Source organism: Pteropus medius, unplaced genomic scaffold (genome assembly GCF_902729225.1).
Source record: "Pteropus medius unplaced genomic scaffold, Ma_sr-lr_union100, whole genome shotgun sequence".
Taxonomy (NCBI): Eukaryota; Metazoa; Chordata; class Mammalia; order Chiroptera; family Pteropodidae; genus Pteropus; species Pteropus medius.
Window position 1 is genome coordinate 844,922 of NW_024352949.1, and position 21,832 is coordinate 866,753.

The 21,832-nt window shown below is 39.4% G+C and overlaps 1 protein-coding gene and 2 pseudogenes across 4 annotated transcripts; 2 read left to right on the top strand and 1 right to left on the bottom strand.

The window, feature by feature from the left end:
- The first annotated feature begins 3 nt into the window (after positions 1 to 3).
- MCM4 (minichromosome maintenance complex component 4) lies at positions 4 to 21,582 on the top strand. 4 transcript variants are annotated; one of them, XM_039850429.1, is made up of 17 exons: positions 4 to 143; positions 331 to 414; positions 831 to 992; positions 1,323 to 1,486; positions 1,581 to 1,682; positions 1,919 to 2,014; positions 2,096 to 2,191; positions 3,113 to 3,251; positions 5,402 to 5,622; positions 7,564 to 7,684; positions 12,577 to 12,836; positions 13,520 to 13,885; positions 14,594 to 14,721; positions 15,587 to 15,794; positions 19,143 to 19,371; positions 19,883 to 20,016; positions 20,873 to 21,582. In XM_039850429.1, the coding sequence occupies exons 2-17, from the start codon at positions 345 to 347 to the stop codon at positions 20,963 to 20,965; spliced, it is 2,589 nt and encodes an 862-aa protein (XP_039706363.1). In that variant the 5' UTR covers positions 4 to 143; positions 331 to 344; the 3' UTR covers positions 20,966 to 21,582. The 4 variants fall into 4 exon arrangements, with proteins under 4 accessions (XP_039706363.1, XP_039706361.1, XP_039706362.1 ...); XM_039850427.1 differs by having other exon boundaries at positions 41 to 179; XM_039850428.1 differs by having other exon boundaries at positions 74 to 215.
- Positions 11,952 to 12,070, bottom strand: LOC120592738 (uncharacterized; annotated as a pseudogene).
- Positions 13,134 to 13,249, top strand: LOC120592742 (uncharacterized; annotated as a pseudogene).
- Positions 21,583 to 21,832: the final 250 nt, after the last annotated feature.

Below are 21,832 nucleotides of genomic sequence, written 5' to 3' on the forward strand. Positions count from 1 at the left end.
TGCTATTGGTGGGGCGCCGCCAAGGGTGGTGACGACAGTGCAGCCGGCGCGAAATCTTGGGTCCCGCTCGCGCAGTCTAGGAGTACGACCAACCTAGTGCACCCCAGAATTTCACGTGCGTCAGAAGCAGCGGCCTTTCTCCGGTAACCTCCCGCGTCCGAAGCAGCGGCCTTTCTCCGGTAACCTCCCGCGTCCGAAGCAGTGGCCTTTCTCCGGCAACCTCACGCCGGCGGGGAGGGTGCGGCGGGGAGCACTGCTTGCATGTCTGTGCGGCGGGGCGTGGGAAGCCGAAAGCGGGCGCAGCACTAGCCTGTCCTTTTTGTCGCGCAGGTACTCCGAGCACTATGTCGTCCCCAGCGTCTACGCCGAGCAGCCGAGGTAGCCGGCGCAGCAGGGCCATGCCGGTGCAGACACGTAAGTTCTCCCTCGAGTCCGCCCCGCCACACAACGCCCCTCCGTCCAGCTTCCGTCTCCTCTTTTGGCCTTTTCCCGCCGCCGCTGAGAGACTGATTGATCTGTGTGCAGGGCCTCGGGACGTTGTCTCCAACGTGGGAAGGAGTAAGATGTCATGCAGACAGTGAGCCTTTGCTATGCCTTGCCCGTTCTAGTGTGCAGAGACTTTCTTGGGGGAGAGAAAGCGCTGGACGCGTATTTCCACTCTTGCCAGGCAGTTTCTAAATTTTGGTAGTTAAACACGTCCGTACTCATTTGCCCGCTTTGTTTGGTTTGTATTTGTTCAGTAATGATTCAGACTGTCCCAAGAGAAAGACAAATTCAGGAGACCAACCATGAAAATTGATGGCCATCTTTTATGTTTTGTATGTCACAAGCTCGAAGTGAGGATCCCAGGTCATCTCCATCTCAGAGACATACGGGTGAGGATTCTACCTCTACTGGAGAGCTGCAGCCGATGCCGACCTCGCCTGGAGTTGACCTACAGACATCTGCAGCGCAGAACACATTATTTTCCAGCCCTCCTCAGATACATTCAAGTGTGTTTCTGAACATCTGAGTTATACCATAGCTCATATACAAGTGATGAGTCAGCTTGTCAGATTTTCTAGTTAAGTGGTAGTTCATGTAACTGTGCATGAGCTAATATGTTCACCAGGAGTACAGAAGCAGTACATGTTAGGGCTTAGTAAACAGAAAGAAACTTGGTGCTTTTACTAGTCCTCAGAATCTTCACCACCAGAGGTTATAATAAACATTCAGTTTGCTACTGCATTTACATGACTTAGATCAACAGGTAACATACTATAGTTTCAGGTTTGTTATGCTACCAGAATTTCGTTGTAAACTTTATTATTTTGTTTTTATAGCTATTCCTCTTGACTTTGACGTTAGTTCACCACTGACATATGGCACTCCCAGCTCTCGCGTAGAGGGAACCCCAAGGAGTTGTGTTAGGGGCACACCTGTGAGGCAGAGGCCTGACCTAGGGTCTGCGCGGAAGGGCCTGCAGGTGGATTTGCAGTCTGAAGAGGTGAGTACACAGTACACTTTTTTGATGCTTTATGTTGAAGACATAAAATAGGTAATTTCCCATTAACATGGTTCTGTCATACTTTTCTGTGTAGCCAGCAGCAGAAGATATAGGGGCGAGTGAGCAGTCTTCAGGCCAGAAACTTGTGATTTGGGGAACAGATGTAAATGTGACAACATGCAAAGAAAATTTTCAGGTGAGCTTTATGTGTTCAAATTTATATCGTTAGAACTGAAAATGCTGGAAGTGTTTATAACGTATATCTAATTGGCCATAATACTTAGGAGTAGATTTTTATATGGCTTAGGATATTTTTCTAGGTTTTAGTAGTGACATACTGTTTTCAAATACTGTCATGGTTGTGACTTTGTATTTTGAACAGTTGCTTATTTCTAAATGCATTAAGCTTAATATATTTCTCTCTACATCAAGAAATTTCTTCAGCGTTTTATTGACCCTCTGGCTAAAGAAGAAGAAAATGTTGGCGTAGATATTACTGAACCTCTATACATGCAACGACTTGGAGAGGTAATCATATATTCTTACATGTAAATTCAAGTTATGCATTTTAAAACAATTAGAATATAACTTGTTTCTTTTATCTTACAGATTAATGTTATTGGGGAGCCATTTTTAAATGTAAACTGTGAACACATAAAATCATTTGACAAAAATCTATATAGACAGCTCATCTGCTACCCACAGGTAAGAACCTGTCTTTGACCTTGTTGAATAACAGTAAACATCTAGAGCACCTGAAGAGACTTTGGATAGCAAAATTTTCTTGGCGATTAACAGAGGAAATTTGCTTCCGAAGCAAAAAATAACTTTCAGAAAACCATGTTTAATCTCTTTTAAGATAAGCATTTTTTTTCACACTAACATTTCTGAAATTGAGATGTATATTACTGTCAATGACACGTCATAGTTTAATGGCAGTGTTTCTTAATAGTATATAAAGTAATGGCAAATCTTCTTGGGTTTGATGAAGTAAATTATCTTAAGTAGAAATACTTTATAAATATATCATAAACTTGTGCCATCTGTAACATTATATTAAACGTACTGTGGTCTTCTTCAAGGCTTAAAGTCGGATTTTATTAATGATGTATCAGCTATGTTGATTCCAGCTGTAGACTTTGGAAGAAGGAGCACTTGGTTTTAAATCTTGACATTTCTGTTTAATTGTTATGTAACCTGTGTCAAGTTGCTTAGCTCCACAGAGGCTGTTTCCTTGTCTGCAGAATGGGGAACAAGTATTAACAAATTGAATAATTATGATTTAATCCATTTTGGTCTCATTTCATTGTGGAGAAAAGGTAAAACATGAAAGTATGTGCTTCAACTCCTTTCTGTTACTAATTAAAAGCCTAAAATATGCTGAAACATAGTGAAGGCGTTTTCATACATTATAATCACATTTAACCCTAATGAGAGCACACAGAAGATAAGATAGTTCGGTGTGCCAAAGGTGTGTAAATGGCATGTGTGATTATTTAGGGTGATGTTTTTAGCTTATGCCATGTATTTTTGCCTTTACAATTTAGTAATGTAAAATGCTTTATTTATATATAACTCTAAGGTAGAAATAGAAACACAGCTTAGCATCCTTATTCATTTATACAGGAGGTTATTCCAACTTTTGACATGGCTGTCAATGAGATCTTCTTTGACCGTTACCCTGACTCAATCTTAGAACACCAGATTCAAGTAAGACCATTCAATGCATTGAAGACTAAGAATATGAGAAACCTGAATCCAGAAGGTAATATTTTTAATAGCAGGAAAATACCTTACATGAAAGTAAAATCTTCTTTCATCAAAGACCTTTAAAAAAAATTGGTGATATTGGTGGTGATGGATTAGAAATTGACAAAATAGCAGCTTCAGTTACCCTATACTATTATGAACCATGAACCAAACATACCTTTTTTTAACTGAAATTATATAAAAGATTTTGTAACTATTGACAATTCTCTATCTTAAGGTGAATTTATCCAAATACAATAATTTTACAGTTATTAAGTAGGCACTTTCTCCACTGTAGAAAACATATATGATCCCTTCTCTGGAGTTTAAGAAAAATACTTGGGAAAGGGAATAAAAGAAGAGATAGAAGAACTGAAGAACAGTTCAGGAGATGTCTCAGTCCAGGAAGAGAAGGAGAGCGCTGGGCCCAAGTGGGAAGAGTTCATGGTGAAATAGAAATTGGGGTTGCAGTAAGGATTTGGAAAGCAGACATGAAGGAATTCTCTCTAGACAGCAGAAAAAAGATATAGCTAGAAACAAGGGAGCAAAACAGCTGTGGGTGGGCAATAAAGTGATTGCTGAAGCAGGGAGTTGGGTTGTACTGTTTCCACGGAGGCTGGAAAGCCTAGGTTCTAATGAACTTTGAAGTCCAACTTAATCTAGATATTTTATTCTAGTCAATAGGGACCACTGAGAAAGATTTGCCACTCTTGAGAAGTTCATGATAGGTCTGGTGTGCAAAATATGTTGAGGTTCAGTTAGGAAACTTAGCAATAGCTCAAATATGAGCAGCAGGGTCCTAAGCTAGACAGTGGTCATAGGAGTAAAAAATTAGGACAAACATGATATTTTGTCTTGTATGAAAATTGAAGTATGAAAGCTACTGAAAATTAATGAATACCGCTGTAGATAAATGCATAAAAGACGAGATTTCAGTAAAAGAAAGTAAGATGAGCAAGTGTTTGACTTTACTATTTATTAAATAAGTGTAATTTTTATTTTTCTCTTATGAAATTGTCTCCTGACATCTCTATGATAGTGATTTCTGGTGGGGACACTGGAAGAGGTAGAGCTGTTTAAGAGTGAGTGTTGCATTTAAGTTTTCAGAGTCAGGGGTATTTTACACAAAGAATTCCAGAGTAAGATTAGAGATTACTAATTGCGAGGTACTCAACTGATTTCAACACGTTTTAGCTTTTACATTTATTTTTGTAACTTATTACAAAAGTTACATTTTAAGTAAAGTATTAGTGAGGAAAAGCAAAGAAAAGTCATGGGAGGACAGGATCAGAGGAAAGGCCTCTTGAATCAGCAGTAAGTACTTAGAGGATGGGAAGATCTGCAAGGTTGGCAAAACTAGAGGGCATGTTTTGTTGACTACACATAACAGTGTAACTCATTTAGAACCAGCAGTGGAATTAGTTGGGGGAAAAGCTGTCATGGGAGGACCATAAGCGGAGTATAAAATAATCTATATAGGGCCTTTCTTGTATAGATAGTGGTGATTGGCTAAGTTATATAGTGACTCTATGTCAGATACTATTCTTAATAGACTTGATGTACGCTTACTCTTAATTCTCAACAACTCTGAGGTATGTACTGTCATTACTCCCATTCTATAGATGAGATAGAGAGAGGCTAAGGTTACCCCCAAGGTCACACAGGTACTTAATCCAGGCTGTGTGGCTCTAGAGCCCATGCTTTTCACATACAGTGAAATAGCAGGACTTGTGTATGGCACAGTGAGTTAGATGGAAGGTCATAGCACAAAGTAGACAAAAGCATACAGTTTTCAATCGAAAACAAGAAAGTGGAGCCAGGCAGGAGGCAGAAAAAAAAGATGATGGCGGGATGCCTGTTGGTCAGGGAGCCCTGAGGAAGAAAGAGTCAGAGGTACATTGGGGTTGAGAGGAAGACTGACTAGACACATAAAGGGCACTGTTGGCCAGACCTGAAGTAGTACCCAATGAGACGTACCCTAGTCACAGCGCCTACCTGTGACCCCAACCATCCCCAGGTATTTCTGGTCCTCCAGGTAAGGTCTTTCTGGGCTTGACAGCAGACCCAGACCTGCCCTGGCAGGAATCCAGCTCTGGGAGATACCACATCTGGCTGGGCCATGGACAGTGGCTAACGGACAAGCTGACCTCTCTCTCCCCCTTGCAGACATTGATCAACTCATCGCCATCAGTGGCATGGTAATCAGGACATCCCAGCTGATTCCAGAAATGCAGGAGGCCTTCTTCCAGTGCCAGGTGTGCGCCTACACAGTGCGGGTAGAGATGGACCGCGGCCGCATTGCTGAACCCTGCGTGTGCAAGCGCTGCCACACCACCCATAGCATGGCACTGATCCACAACCGCTCTGTGTTTTCCGACAAGCAGATGGTATGTGACCTTCCTGGGTGTCCTTGGTGGCCTGCCCTTTGGCATATTTTACCTTTATTCTGCCTGTATCTGGATCCTCAAAAAGCCATGTGTAACTTGTCCACTTGTGAAGCCCTAAAACCTTGCTTTCTAAATGGCATTCAACTGCTTCATCCCTTCTCTGATAGTGTAGTTTTTGTTAGAGGGTTGGGGACTGGATGCTTGGAGCACTCTTAAGCCTTCAGCTTTGGTATGGCAGTGTCCCTATTTTATTGCCAGTGAGCCACCAGTTCATTAGTATATACTCCATATTCTCATGGCCTACAGTATTCCATAAAGAGATAGCATGTATTCTTCTATTATAAATATTTTAAGTTTAATGTCGTTTATAAGTTAACAGATCAAATTAGCCTCTTTGGTTTATTAAATTTAACATGAAGTGTTTCTATGGGAAATATTTAAGATTGTAAATTTTTTTTAGTATGTCAGAAAAGAGTATATAAAATACTTAAGATCAATAAAAACTATTTGGTTGAATCCTGCCATTTTGCAACTGTTCCACTGGTAAAGAATGGGTTGAGAAATTTTTCTAAAGTTTTTCTCACAAATACTGCATAGGTAGTTTGATTTTTTATCTCTTTAATCATGAAATTTTTAAGATGAAGTTATTAAAGTAACAAGTAGGGAAAGGCAGAAAAATCATTTACTGTGATTGTAATGGTGTAAAAGTATGCATAAGGACTTTTATTGTACAGTGGTTAAACAACTTTTTTAGTGTTAAGGAGAGAGAATGTTCAAAATTCTATAAAAGATAATTTCCGTAATTTATTATGGGTCAATAAGAGAAACACTAGCAAATGTGAATGTGTAACTTAATTACTAACCAAATAATTGAAAAAATTAAGATGTGAATTTTCATCTAATATTGGTATAAATTATTGGAACAAATGTACCTCAGCATGGCGTTAAGAGCTGGAGATACAAAGGTGGAATCCCTCCTCCCAAGGAACTTGCAGTATAGTATTCTTTGAATGCTTCAGAGACTCCCAAACTGACTTAGAATAAAACTTAATATCTTAGAGTAATCTCCAAGCCTACTGTGTCCCATCATCACCCACAACACACCTTTTTATACCCATGGACCTTGCTGACATTGTTTCAACTATTTATTCAAGGTTTATCAGCCAAGCTCAAGCCTGATGCAGGACCTTTACTTTTGCTGTTCTTTTCATTGAGAACACATGCTTCCTCCCTAACATCCTTGGACCTTGACTTCGAGGTCACCTGATTTGAGAATGGCTTCCCTAACCTTGCTTTATGAAAAGCATCTCTTCTATTCCCACTGTCTGTGCTCTTTACTCTTTTGTCTGTTGCATTTGTTACTGTCAGATCTGATACATTCTCACTTGTGTGTTTATGTATTATCTGTCCCCCCCTCTACTCTGAGGGAAGAGACTTTGTTCATTGCAGCCTCCAACATCTAGAACAGTGCCCAGTAGGGGTTGGTAGATGAGTAGATATAATTAGATAAACAGGCAAGTATTTGTGAGGTGCATGCAATAACTAGGAGAGATGCACAGAAGTCCTTAACCATAAACCTGAGAAGTATGTGCTTTTCACCTAGGAAATTACTAGAAGTAACTTCTCAAAAAAATAATTTGAAATGTCGACAAACAGTTAAGCTAAGAGATACCCACTACAGCTTTAAAATGGCAAAAAAAAAAAAAAATAGTGACCTAAATCACTTCCCCTCTCCCTCAGGGGAATGTTTAAATAAATAACCTCACAAAAAGCATGTTCATGTCATATTTTTTAAAAACTATTAATTGGAGATTATAATAATAATGTTTTAAAAAAGATGCTAGGCATCAAAAATATTTCTAAGTGGTACAAAGACTAGCAATTTTTTCCCATTATGCTTTCTTCATTTCCTGAGTTCTCTGTTTTTCACTGTTCTTTCAGATCAAACTTCAAGAGTCTCCTGAAGATATGCCCGCTGGTCAGACGCCTCACACTGTCATCCTTTTTGCTCACAATGATCTTGTTGACAAGGTTCAACCTGGGGACAGAGTAAATGTTACTGGTAAGAATGTAGGTTTGTTAATGCAATAAGTTCTATCTTTTAATGGCACTTTTTAGTCCTTTGGCTTGATCATGAATTTATTGGCATAGGGCTTGGTCCTTCCTTCAGGTCTTTAGAAGGTGGAGCATACTGCTTTAATTGCCTTCTTTTTAACCTAGCAGGACAGAATGTTACAATGCATTGTCCTTGCAAGTCTCTTTCTTGCTATGTCAGTGTCCCGAAGCTATGTGTGTATCTTGACTTCATAGTGTTGGTACCTTGAGAAAACAGCTTTGGACAAGGCTGGAATTGGCAAGATTTGAGCTCTGCAAGCAGCTCCAGAAAGTCATGCTTACCAACTCTGGAATTTTAAAGAATTTTCTACTTATTTCCTAATTGCAGCTAAGGGTTAAAATTTATTATAGGAAAGAAGAGATCAGAGCACCTTGCTTCCATGCCAGGAGTTACATTATGGTGCTTTTAGAGATGAGGAAGCTGAGATTCAGAGAAGTATAGGTCAGCAGCTGAGATTCTACAGTAATTTCTGGGCCTTGGGCTCATTTTCTCTTACTGCCAAGAGAGTGCTCCTTCCACATGAATATGCCAGTGTTTCTTTCAACACTTCATAGTAGTACAGACACTTGGTTTTGTTGGGATGGGGGTGGTGGTTTATGGCAGACATAGTTTTTTTTTAATATTTTTTTATTTTTCAATTATGGTTGGCATACAATATATTAGTTTCAGGTGTACAGCCTAGTGATTAGAGAGCTTTATAACTCACAAAGTGATCACCCCGGTAAATCTAGTACTCCTCTTCCCCCTTACATATTTATTACAACATCATTGACTATGTTCCTTATACTATATTTTATATCTCAATGACTATTTTGTAACTGCCCATTTGTACTTCTTAATCTCTTTGTCCTTTTTCACCCATTTCCCCCCAACCTTCCTTGCCATCTGGTGGTGACTCGAAATATTCTCTTTATCTATGAGTTTGTTTTCATTTTTGTTGTTGTTGCTATCATTGTTTATTTTGTTCTCTAGATTCTACGTGTACATGAAATCATATGGCCTTTCTCTATCTGACTTACTCCATTCAGCACAATAACTTCTAGGTCCATCATGCAATATCTTTCTCTGTCCCTTTACTTTAAGTCTGTGTGTATGTTTTAATCTGAAGTAGGCAGCATGTATAAGGATCTTGGTTTTTTACCCATTCAGCCACGCTATCTTTTGATTGGAGCACTTAATTCTTTTTCATTTAAAGTACTTGTTGATAGATATATAGTTATTGCCATTCTTTATTCACATTTTTGATACATGTTTTTTCTTCTTAAAGAAGTCCCTCCAACATTTCTAATACTGAATTCCTTTAAATTTTTCTTGTCTAGGAAGCTCTTTATCTGTCCATCAACTCTAAATGATAGCTTTGCTGGGTAATCTTGGTTGTAGATCCTTGCTTTACATCGCTTTGAATATTTTATACCAAGCCTTTCTGTCTTGCAAAGTTCATTTTGAGAAATCAACTGCCAGTCTTATAGGTGCTCCCTTGTAAGTAACTAACTGATTTTCTCTTGCTGCTTTTAAGATTCTCTTTGTATTTAACCTTTGGCAGTTTAATGATGATGTGTCTTAGTGTAGTCCTCTTTGAGTTCATCTTTTTTTGGTACTCTAAACTTCCTGGGGTTGTATGTCTGTTTCCTTGACCAGGTTAGGGAAGTTTTCTTGTCATATTTCTTCAAATGGGTTTTTACCTTCTGGCTTTCTCTCTCGTCTCCTTCTGGTACCCCTATGATGGTGAATGTTGGTATGTTTGATGTCCTATAAGCTCCTTAAATTATCTTCATTTATTATGGATTCTTTTTTTCTTGTTGCTTTTCTGATTGGGTGTGTTCCACTATCCTATCCTCTATACTGGTAATTTGGTCCTCCTCTTCATCCACTCTGTTGATTCCCTCTAATGTATTCTTCATCTCAGATCTTATATTCTTAATTTCTGACTGGTTCCCTTTTATGTTTTCCATCTCCATTTTTATATTTTCTATTTCTTTATTAAAGTTCTCACTGATTTCATCTACTCTTCCCCTAAATTCATTGAGCATCCTTACAGCCAGTGTTTTGAACTCTGCATCTGTAAATTGTTTGCCTCCACTTTGTTTAGATCTTTTTCTAGAGCTCTGTTCTGTTCTTTCATGTGGGACATGCTTCTTTGTCTCCCCATTTTGGCTGCCTTTCTGTGTCTGTTTCTATATACTAAGTAAAGCTCCTTAGTCTCCTAGTCTCAGTAGCGTGGCTTTGTGTAGTAGGTGTCCTGTGGGGCCCAGTGGCACAGTCCTTATAGAAGTCCAGCTGCAAGCCAAGTTTAGCCCCAGCCTATACCCCTCCAGGGCCACCTGGTAAGAGTTGGCAAGCAATCCACAGACAGCTGCCACCATACTGTGTTTACAGTTGCCTGAACTTAACAGTTGCTTTACGAGGTCACACCAGAAACCGAGACCAGCTGCCACAAGTGCAGGGCTTGGAGCTGCTCAGCAAGGGGCACAGGGCACTCAGAGGACACCAGTAAATACTTGAGTAGGGCCACAAGTTGGGAGGGGCGGAGTTTTAGGGAATCCTCTGGGCAGAGCGACCAGTTATCCAGTTTGATGACATTTCAGCTATGGTGGCGCCTGTGTCTGCATGCTGAGAGTGGGTAGGTCTCAACAAAAGAACAATGGATACTGCGAGCACTTCTGCGCAGGAGAAAGCCTCCCCTACAGCCCTCACCCCACAGTGTCCCCCTGTATGTCCCTGGTTCCCCCCAGCAACTCTTCCAGCGCTAGAGCTCATAGCAGTCGAGTCACCACGAAAAAGTCACAGTCTCTTTAAGAGAAATGTCTGCACCTGCCGGCTACAGTTGCCATAACCTCTATGATTACCTGGTGTGGGACCGGGCAGCCTCATATCTCTGCTCCCTTCTCCTGTTCCAAGGTGATTTATTTCTCCCCTAGTTGTAGAACTTTTCTTCATCCATTCCTCAGGTAACTCTGATTGCTGTTTGCTCTGTAGCTTAGTGTGGTGGCAAGAGGAGATATACAAAGCCTCTGCCCTCTCCTCCAATCTCTGGGCTGCGGACCAGTACCAGTCCATGGCCTATTAGGAACTGTGCCACACAGCAGGAGGTAAGCAGCAGATGAGCAAATGAAGCTTTATCAGTATTTGCAGCTGCTCCCCAGCACTAGCATCACCGCCTCAGCTCCACCTATTATCAGGCATCAGATTATCATAGGAACACTGATCCCTGGTGCCAAAAAGGTTGGGGCTCTATGCCGTCTTGAGTGGTCCTTATGCCCACAGCGTAGTTTTATTGAGGGGAGTGTGGGAATTGAGTTCAAAGAGTAGCTAAGGCTCCTGAGGCAGTCCATATGTTCCACTCAGTGAGTCAGGACTTTTCATCCTGTGTCGTTCCTAATATGAAGTTTAGTAGTTTTTGCTAGCAGTTTTAAGTTATAAAGATACACGTAGTAGGTAAAAATTTGAAAGATTTGTCATCTTTCAAGTTACACAATCCTCGTTCTGCCACTCCATTGCTCTGAAGCCCTTGATGAAGTGTTTAATCCAATATTTTAATTTCCTGAACTGTGAATTGGAACTAATATGATGATACATGTGAATGTGTTTGGGAAGAAGTGATTGTGGAAAGTGCTGTATACATGCAAAATAAGTATTATCAATGCTGATCTGTGAAGAGGAATCATTATAGGTGCCAATAAAGTTAACTAAGCTGCTTTAGGTATAATAGTTATCCATCCCTAATCTGTCTTGATATGAAGAATGATGTGTACTCTAATATTGTTACATATAAACTGATTTTTATGTTTTTAAAAAGAATTACATTGACCTTTTAAATAAAAGAACTAATGATCTATAGCGGCATGTTGTAAAAGCTGTGAGGGAGAGATTGAATATTTTCTCAAAAAACAACAGGAAACTGAATTGTCCTGGTATTCAAGGGTTCTAGTTTGAAATTCAAAAAGATTAAACATCAGACATCAGTTTGGGAAATTCTTGTTCTTGGGGAATGGATGAGTTGGAATGTTCGAAGGGTTACCTATTTACCTACCTCTTAATGTTCTTTAGGAAGTAGGGTGTACGGTGGAGCTCGATCATTCACCTAGAAATACCTCCCATTACAAACAAAATACAGTCATTTTTCCTTCACCATATCTTCAATCAGTAGATTGTCTTATTGTCTGAAATAATTTGTGAATGATTTTTAAAAGACTTGAGCTTCTTTAGAAAAAAACGCCTGTAGCACCTGGGATTCCTAGGTGGTCTCCCATCCAAGTACTAACAAGATCCAACTCTGCTTAGCTTCCAAGATCAGACGAGATTGGGCACATTCAGGGTGGCATGGCCATAGACAAAAGACTTGAGCTTTTAGGATTTCCTTTCCAAGTTTTTGGTACAGTATTTTAGTAGTACTTTGTTCCAGTAAAATAATTACTAAGCGCATTCTGTATAATTTTTTCAAAATTATTTCAATGAACCAAGTATACTATCCATGAGCCAAGCATTGTGCTAGAAGCAAAGTAATTTCATTTAAACCTCAAAATGATTATGTACAATGCGTTTATGCTCATATAAGTGCCCAAGGTCACAGAGCTAACAAGTCGTCACAGATGAGCACAATTTTAGGTCTGCCTTTTTCAGAAACCTATGTTTATTCCAACTTGATCCTATCCCCTTCAGCAGAGAACTTTATGGTGTAAGCCTGAGTCCTCAACTCTAGGACGTCCATGAAAGACATGTGCTTGGAGCTCACCCCCTCCAGTGCCAGCTGTCAGCTCTCAGTGCTGCCTTGTTGTCAGTGCTGGTTTACTGAGCCTTTTAGTAGAAGGTAAAAGTATGTTTTATGGTTGTGCCTTCAGGCATCTATCGAGCTGTGCCTATTCGAGTCAACCCAAGAGTGAGTAATGTCAAGTCTGTCTACAAAACCCACATTGATGTCATTCATTATCGAAAAACTGATGCAAAACGTCTTCATGGCCTTGATGAAGAAGCAGAACAGAAACTTTTTTCAGAGAAGCATGTGGAATTGCTTAAAGAACTTTCCAGAAAACCAGACATTTATGAGAGACTTGCATCAGCCTTGGCTCCAAGCATTTATGAACACGAAGATATAAAGAAGGTAAAAATGGATTTTTAATTTATAATTGGAATCTATAGGTATTTTTTATGGGGTCATAGTGTTTGACCCCATAAAGGTAATAACTGTTGCCTGTTTGGCAGAACGTGGCACTTATAACCTGACTTGGTTATTGGTGGAGAAGAATCACAGCACCATTGTTCATTTCTTTATCTCTACATCAACCTTACATGTTTATAAACATAAGATTAGGATGTGGTTCCTTAATGTAGCGGTTAGCATGTCTGCTTTACACGCAGAAGGCCCTGGGTTTACACCCCAGTGGAGTCATGGTTCATTGTGTACAGCCATGCCACCCTGAACAAGCCCGATGTCTGATCTCAGGAGCTAAGCAGGGTCGGGCCTGGTTAGTACTTGGATGGGAGACCTCCTAGGAAGACCAGGTGCTGTAGGCATAAAGAATAATAAATGATAAAAATAATAATAATCATAAAAAATAAACAAGAATAGCCACACAGGATTGGAATAGGGATTTACATGGCCACTATTCTGGCATGATGGTGTATGCTTCTGTATAAACTGGTTAGGGATAACTTAAAGCACTATCATATACACTTTTATACCTTTACTTAAATTTCTTAGTTGTAATTTATAAAGTACCTCTAACATTTAAGCTATAAGTTACTCTATAGTAAATGAAAGTTTAGACATGTTTGTTTGTTTAGGGAATCTTGCTTCAACTCTTCGGCGGAACAAGAAAGGATTTTAGTCACACAGGACGGGGCAAATTTCGTGCTGAGATCAACATTCTGCTGTGCGGTGACCCTGGGACCAGCAAGTCCCAGCTGCTGCAGTATGTGTACAATCTGGTCCCCAGGGGGCAGTACACATCCGGGAAGGGCTCCAGTGCTGTTGGCCTCACTGCATATGTAATGAAAGACCCTGAAACGAGGCAGCTTGTCCTGCAGACTGGTGCCCTTGTCCTCAGTGACAATGGTATCTGCTGTATTGATGAGTTTGACAAGATGAACGAAAGTACAAGATCAGTACTGCATGAAGTCATGGAGCAGCAGACTCTTTCCATTGCAAAGGTGAGTCACGTTCTTCATCTATAAACATGGTCATGTTTAAAATGTGTGGACATTTGAATTAAAGCATCTGTGGAACTATGCAGTTACCTTGGTTCTAAACTTTGGGAAACTGGTAAATACTTTTCCTATTAGATTTCAGCTAAATCTGAGTATTTTCTACAGCAGGGAAAACCCCCAGGCCACGGACCGGTACCGGTCCATGGCCTGTTAGGAACTGGGGCTCACCACAAGAGGTAAGCAGCTTGCAAGTGAGCAAAGCTTCATCTGTGTTTGTAGCTGCTCCCCAGCATTAGCATTACTGCCTCAGCTCCACCTCAGATCATCATGCATTAGATTCTTATAGGAGCACAGGTCCCTGGTGCCAAAAAGGTTGGGGACCACTGTTCTACAGGATCCTCTTTCATCTTTTTTGCTGTGCTAACCCACTAATGTGTGGTTTTCACAGAACTTGAGTTTGTCCTAAATCTCATGCAAGGAGTTTAGTTTCTTAAAAAGACATAGAATATACGTTTATATAAAACTCAGTCCTCGACATGAATCCAAGGACAGAATATTGTCCCAGGTGGAACTGCCGAAGTCACCTTTAGGAGGTAATACGGCTCTTGGTGACATTAGAGACATGGCAGAAGCCATACTCAGTGACCATGGGTCACATAGTTCCTGCCAGCATCAGGGCGAGGCTTCTAACTGCACTGTTCTCTTTGGTAGGCTGGGATTATTTGTCAACTCAATGCACGCACCTCTATCTTGGCAGCAGCGAATCCCATCGAGTCTCAATGGAATCCTAAAAAAACTACTATTGAAAATATCCAGCTGCCTCACACATTATTATCAAGGTATGAAAACGTATTTTTGTAAAATAGACATTCTTTGCTCATTTGTAGAATTCTCAGAGTGAGATTAAGAAAAGGAAATACTAATATTCAGCAACTGTTAACATCAAATTCTTCACTCTAACACAAAAGTTTTCAAATTTGGTTGGTCGAGTTTTTATGGCAAGGACCGTGTTTCTCTGCTCAGCTATGGGTAGCACCTTAACGTACATTTTGTTTTCTTTTTGTTTTGTTTTTTGTTTTGTTTTGTTTGTTTTTGAAACAATTAGAACATTTCACCTTGACATTTTTTTCTGAAGCATGTCCCTCAGTACTCTTATCTCAGTCTTAAAGCCACTATTGAGAACCAACCACTATCCTCTGTTCTATAGAGTATATCTTCACATGGTGGATATGGTTCTGAAAAATTAAATTTGTTAAAGTGGAATCATATAATCCAGTTTATTGACCTCCTCCAAATATTGATGTATTTCATAAAATTATTTTAGACTGATTATTTTTTTAATGAAATCCTCCCCCCCACCCCCCAAAAAAAACAAACAGCTGAATGTACTTTTATATCTTCTTGTCTTCAAAATTATAATAACATTTCCTTCGGGGAAGTCTTAATTCTTTGACTCAACGTTTGGTAACCAGCTGTTTTCTGGGCAGACCTAAGGGCCAAGAAAGCGCACATCTGCTGGAGACAGAGTGGGGTGAATTGGATTGATCCGAAGGCTCTGTAGGCGATCTGGACAGAAGAAGCTTATTCTCCCTCAGCAGCCCTGACTAAGCATGTGCCTAGGTGGCCCAAAAGCAATTTTTAAATTGTTTGTAGGTATGTTAGTGTCTCAATTAGGAAAACAGTGTTTTTGCAATATTTTCTCAGGTTTGATTTGATCTTCCTCATGCTGGACCCTCAAGACGAAGCCTACGACAGGCGTCTGGCTCACCACCTCGTCGCTCTATACTACCAGAGTGAGGAGCAAGTGGAGGAGGAGTTCATGGACATGGCAGTCCTAAAGGACTACATTGCTTATGCACACAGCATGGTCATGCCCCGGCTGAGCCAGGAAGCCAGCCAAGCTCTCATTGAGGTAACACACGTTCGTGTTTAAAGCCTGAAAAACTGTTTTGCTGAGCTTCTAGCCGAAAGCCTTAATGTAACTAGCCAATCATTCTCTTAAAACAGTCCTTATTTTAAGAAGAACATACTATTTTCTATAACTACTTTTTCCTCCTCTGTTGCAAAATTGACTTTTCCAAATGTGAAAAGGGGGAAAGGATTCATTTCTATAGGTTGTACACACTTTTTATATTTTTTTTTTCTAATTCATTTATTTTAATTAGTTTGAAGTATACAGTACATTGGTTAGACATCTATATAATTAGTAAAAATATCCCCTAATTACTCCCTCCCTCCCCTGACCCTCCTCCTAGCCAGCGAATTAATGCTAACTACATTCCTATGCCGTGCTCCTCATCCCTGTGACCATCCATCAACTACTAATTTGTACCTTTTTAACCTTTCACCTAATTCTCCCAGCCCCCCAAACCTCTCTCCCCTCTGTCCTTCACCAAATTATCCACTATTTGTGTCTGTTTTTGATTAGTTTGTTCTTTTTATTTCTTAAATTCTGCATATAAGTGAAATCATATAGTGTTTATCTTTCTCTGTCTGACTTAAATACTTTCTAGGTCTATCAAAGCAATATCTTTTCCAGCCCCTTCCTTTCAGTCTGTGTGTGTCTTTTAATCTGAAGTGAGTCTCTTATAGGCAGCATGTTAGAGGTCATGTTTTCCTATCCATTCATCCACTCTATCTTTTAGTTGGAGTACTTAGTTCTTTTCCATTTGAGATACTTATTGATAGGAATGTGGTTGTTACCATTCTTTACTCCTGTTTTTGATACATGTTTTTTCCTCTTAAAGAAGTCCCTCCAACATTTTCTGTAATACTGGCTTGGTGGCGATAAATTCCTTCAGCTTATTTTTGTCTGGGAAGTTCTTTACCTGTCCTTCAACTCTAAATGATAGCTTTGCTGGATCAAGTAATCTTGGTTGTAGATCCCAGGTTTTCATCACATCGAATATTTTGTGCTAAGCCCTGCATAGTTTCTCTTGAGAAATCAGCTGCCAGCCTTATGGTGTTCCCTTATAGGTAACTATCTGCTTTTTTCTTGCTGCTTTTAATCTTCTTTCTTTGTATTTAACCTTTAGCATCTTAATTATGACGTGTCTTGTTGTGGGCCTCTTTGGATCCCTGGTTTTTGGGATTCTCTGAGTTCATGGGGTTTTGCGTCCATTTCCTTCACGTGGTTAGGGAAGTTTTCCATCATTATTTCTTCAAACAGCTATTCAGCATCTTGTTTTCTTTTAGGTATGCCGATCAGGTGAATATTTTGACCCTTAATAGTGTCCCATATTCTCCTTAAATTATTTTTATAGTCTTGCCATCTTTTTTCTTGCCATTCTGATTGTGTGTCCTTGGCTTTCCCATCCTCTAGATAGGTCTTCTGATCCTTTTCTTTATTCACTTTGTTTATTCCTTTGTTTATTCCATTTAATATACTTCTCATCTCAGATAATGTGTTCTTCAGACTGGTTCCCTTTTATAATTTCATTTCCATTTTTATGTTTTTAGCTCTTTTTGAAGTTCTCACTGAAATTATCTACTCTTCTCAAAAGTTCATTGAGCATCTTTATAGCCAGTGTTTTGAACTCTGCATCTGTTAGATTGCTTGACTCCATTATATCTGAATCTCTGTTCTGTTCTCTCATATGGCTTCTGCTTCATTGTCTTCCCATTTTGTCTGCCTTTCCTTGTCTATTTCTGTGTACTAAGCAAAGTCTCCCGGTTTTCTTATTGTGGATTTGTGAAGTAGGTGTCCAGTGGCACAGTCCTGAGAGGGGTTCATCTGCAGGCCAAATTTAGCTCAAGCCTCTGCCTCTCCGGGGACACCTGTTAAGATTCAGCAAGCAATCCACAGATCCTGTGCTCATAGTTGCCTCAAGAGGCCACACCAGAAACCAAGGCCAGCTGCCTCCAGTGTGAGTCTAGGCGCTGCTCAGCAAGGAGTACCTGACTCTCTGAGGATATACCTGGATGTGGCTTGAGTGGGGCCACGAGCTGGGAGAGGCAGGGTTTCGAGGAATCCTCTGGGCAGAGCAACCTCTGCTATCCAGTTTGATGACGACTCAGCTATGGTGTTCCTGTGTCTGCTCACTGGGAGTGGGGAGGGCTCAACAGGGAACAATGGATACCGCCAGCACTTCTGTACAGAGTGATTCTCCCTGCAAGTCCCTGGTGCCCCCTGCGTGCAGCTGAATCGGCACTGGTGCTCAGAGCAAGCAGGTCCGTCACCGTGAAAATCCCCTCACAGACGTGGCCCCTTTAAGAGGAGTCTGCTGTTACCGCTGCCTCTGTCCCACTCAGTAGCTCAAGACTGGGCAGCGTCACATCCTCGCCCTGTCCTACCTTCTGCCGTTGCTGGGTAATTTCTTGGATTTCTCCCTAGTTGTATGGCTTGTTCATCTAGATCCCAGGCGACTTTTCCTTGCTGCTTGCTCCTTGTTTCTGTCACAACTCTGATTTGGTCGCCAGAGGGGTGAACAGAGCCTTTTTGTCTACGCCATTTTTTCCCTCCTCCCACACTTTTTATATTTCAATACTTATAAGCATAGTGAATTTAAGATCAGAAATACAGGTGATGCTACTTGGTAACTCTGTAACTCTGGACAAGTCATCCAGTTTCTCTTAGCTTCCATTTGCTTATTACTAAAAAATAAAATGAATTAAAAGTACTTTATGTTCACTTTTTCAGTATCTTTTTACATGGACAGCAGTGCATGACGACATATGCTAGGTTATTTAAACCTTGTGTTAGGAAGGTTTCCTGATGTTTTGATAGGCTTTGCATCCTAATGAAGCTCCCAAGAATGCTTTCAAATGAAAGTTACAAATGATATGTAATTTTCCATTTGTATCATTCTTGAGGATGCTCAGAAAGAAATAAAACTATATCACCTGTTTATAAGTTTAATACAGTTTACCTACTCCTTTGGGTGCCTTGTTAAATGGATCTTTAGCAAGTGTATAAACAAGAGTCAGTGCTAGAGGACTTTTTTCAGACAGACTCCCTGATTAGAGGCCTCTGCTCTAATTGCACCCTACCCCTCCACCCCAACACACCATGTCCTCTGAGTGCCGGGCTTCATGCATCTTCACTGCCCATTCCCATTTTCCATTCTTCAGAGCTGCCTCAGACACCACCTTGATGAAGGCGAGGCACAAAACTTGATCTCACTTTTAATTCTCCGCAGTACCTATACGTGGCAGCCACGCAGGAGTTCCACTTATGTAATGGAATCCTAAATGTTCAGCCACAGAACTAAGGTTATAATAGTTACCAAAGAATTTTGGTTTTTTTTCCTGTTTACATTAGGCTTATGTAGACATGAGGAAGATTGGTAGTAGCCGAGGAATGGTTTCTGCATACCCGCGACAGCTGGAGTCTTTGATTCGCTTATCAGAAGCCCACGCTAAAGTACGATTTTCAAACAAAGTTGAAGCAGTTGATGTTGAAGAGGCAAAACGCCTGCATCGAGAGGCTCTGAAGCAGTCTGCCACTGACCCCAGGACAGGCATCGTGGACATATCTATTCTTACTACAGGTTTGTTATTTGTGCTAAACATAAGAACTCATGAAAATTATTTAATATATGACTAATTAATATTTCACATTTAAGCTAATTATTCAGTCATTTGAAGCAGAGGTACTTAACCTTTTTTGGATCAGAGCCCCTTTGAGATTCTGATAAAAGTTGTGAGAAAAATACATGCTAACTTCTGAGAAAAATATATACTAGTATACGCACGGTGTTGTATCTAATTTCAAAGAGATTCTATTTCTTCTGCTCTCTAGGTACCCATGTTATCCCATTTTAAAGAATTAATTCATTTCTTAATGAGTAGTGAATGACTCTGCTAATTAGATTATGTATACTATGTTTCAGTAGAAAGTAGCAGCTATTGGCTTATAGAAAATTGGAAACAGCAGAGAATTGAGAGCTCATGATTTTGAATGTATTTTAGCATTTAGCTACTGATGCCTAACCTTGATAGAAATATGAAACATTTCACTTCTTGTAGCAGAAATATTTTTATTAATTTTTTTAAAATCAGGAATGAGTGCCACCTCTCGTAAACGGAAAGAAGAGTTAGCTGAAGCGCTGAAAAAACTTATTTTATCTAAAGGCAAAACACCAGCTCTAAAATACCAGCAACTTTTTGAAGATATTCGAGGACAATCTGACATAGTAAGTGTTTACATGTATTTTTTTGTGTGATAGTTTTTTTCCTTAATACTTTAAAGTTTTTTTCTTATTTTTCCCTTTATTGTTTAAGTAATAAGTGTAGGTAACAATAAAGAAAGTAAGATCACCCATACACCCATCATCAAGAAATAATCACTAATAAAATTTTATTATACTCCTTTTGTGGGTTTTCTATGTGTATTTGTACACATGTGATTTTTAAAAATTGGAAATAGTCAATTATATTTATACTGTTTTGTGACTTGCTGCTTCTTTTCTTTTTAATTAATGGTTAAATTAATACTATTAACATTATCTGATGGTAAATAGACTTCATGACATTCATAAAAGTTGGGTAACATTCTGTTGCATCCATATTCCATCATTACTTAATCAGTTGGACATACAGGATGTTTACAGTTTTTTCTATTATAATGTTACAAATACACATCTTAATTTAGAAACATCACATTTATTTGTTATGTTTTGGGGATGAAATATTCAGATGCCCTTTTGTGAATAAGTTGAGTTGTTCAGTGAAAAGAACTCTGATGGCCAAACCATCTCTTTGCCTGTTATAGTGCCCCTTCACTGATGTATTGTCTGGCTGCACTGGCACAGCAGGGGCAAAGTTGAGTAGTTGTGACAGACGCCAAGCCTATAGTGTTTATCATCTGGCCCTTTACAGGAAAAGTTTGCCACTCCTAAGTTAGACCATAAGAAATGTATATACAGCCACCAAAAAGGGAAGAGACTGATGATTTCAGATTCTTTAACACTGAAATCATTGTATCTCTTAACAGGTAAGAGAGTGCTTGACATGTAAAATATTTGTTTTCCTCCTCTTCCCTTCTCAAAGGCAATTACCAAAGATATGTTTGAAGAAGCATTGCATGCCTTGGCTGATGATGACTTCTTGACAGTAACTGGAAAAACTGTTCGTTTGCTCTAAAGTTCTTGTGAGCCGTGCTGTATTCTGCTTGACTGCACTTGCTTTCATACATGTATGGCATATGGGCCACAAAGCAACCACCGTTGACACTACTGGAAATAGATTCTTAAAGTTATTATTTGGTTTCATAAAACTTTTCTAATGTTGGTTCAATTTTTATAGTGAAGTGTGTGTTTTCAGTTTTTGAAACATTTTAAGTAAAAATGCTATGCCAACTTACAAATACACAGTAGATAATATTTTCTTGAAGCACCTTTTCTTCAGCACCAAGACTTTAATATGTGTTTATATGCAGATAGCACATATCATTCTTTTTTGAAGATGGAAGTCTGGGCTGTGCTTTTTGTGCTAGACATTCTAATGGCAATCATATGCTTGAGGTTTTGTAACATGAGGTAAGACTTAGCCAGGGCATACCATTCAGAGTGAGGTAATGAAAGACCAGAGCCTTTCTCCCTGTTACAACTCTCAAGTGTAATTACTTCTAAAGGCTTGTTCTCATGGCTACTATAAGATCAAAAATAGATGGTCGGAAAGGGTTAGGTTCTAGATTAACTTTTTATCACTTTATCTCTAATATGTAAAACTTTTTCTTAAATAAATAATAGACTAAGTAATACTTGTTTATCTGGCATTTTTAATTAAGATAAAAGCTTTAATACTACATTCATGGAAATTCATGATGGTAAGTACTTGAAATCAAAGAAATAATAGTATAATGAATTTCATTTTATTCAAAAATTATTTCAGTCCTAGCAGTCATAATCTTATAAAACCATCATAATCTGATATCTTGTATGGACATACTACTATAATAATCTCTGAAACATTAACTTAGAGTCAACATTCACTGCTAAAGTATCCATA

What these genes read in the sequence shown, in the direction of transcription:
- MCM4 (XM_039850429.1), top strand. Translation starts at nt 345, where the DNA reads ATGTCGTCCCCAGCGTCTACGCCGAGCAGCCGAGGTAGCCGGCGCAGC. An exon ending in GGACAGAGTAAATGTTACTG is followed by an intron (nt 7,685 to 12,576) that starts GTAAGAATGTAG and finishes TTGTGCCTTCAG; the next exon opens with GCATCTATCGAGCTGTGCCT. An exon ending in AGACTCTTTCCATTGCAAAG is followed by an intron (nt 13,886 to 14,593) that starts GTGAGTCACGTT and finishes TCTCTTTGGTAG; the next exon opens with GCTGGGATTATTTGTCAACT.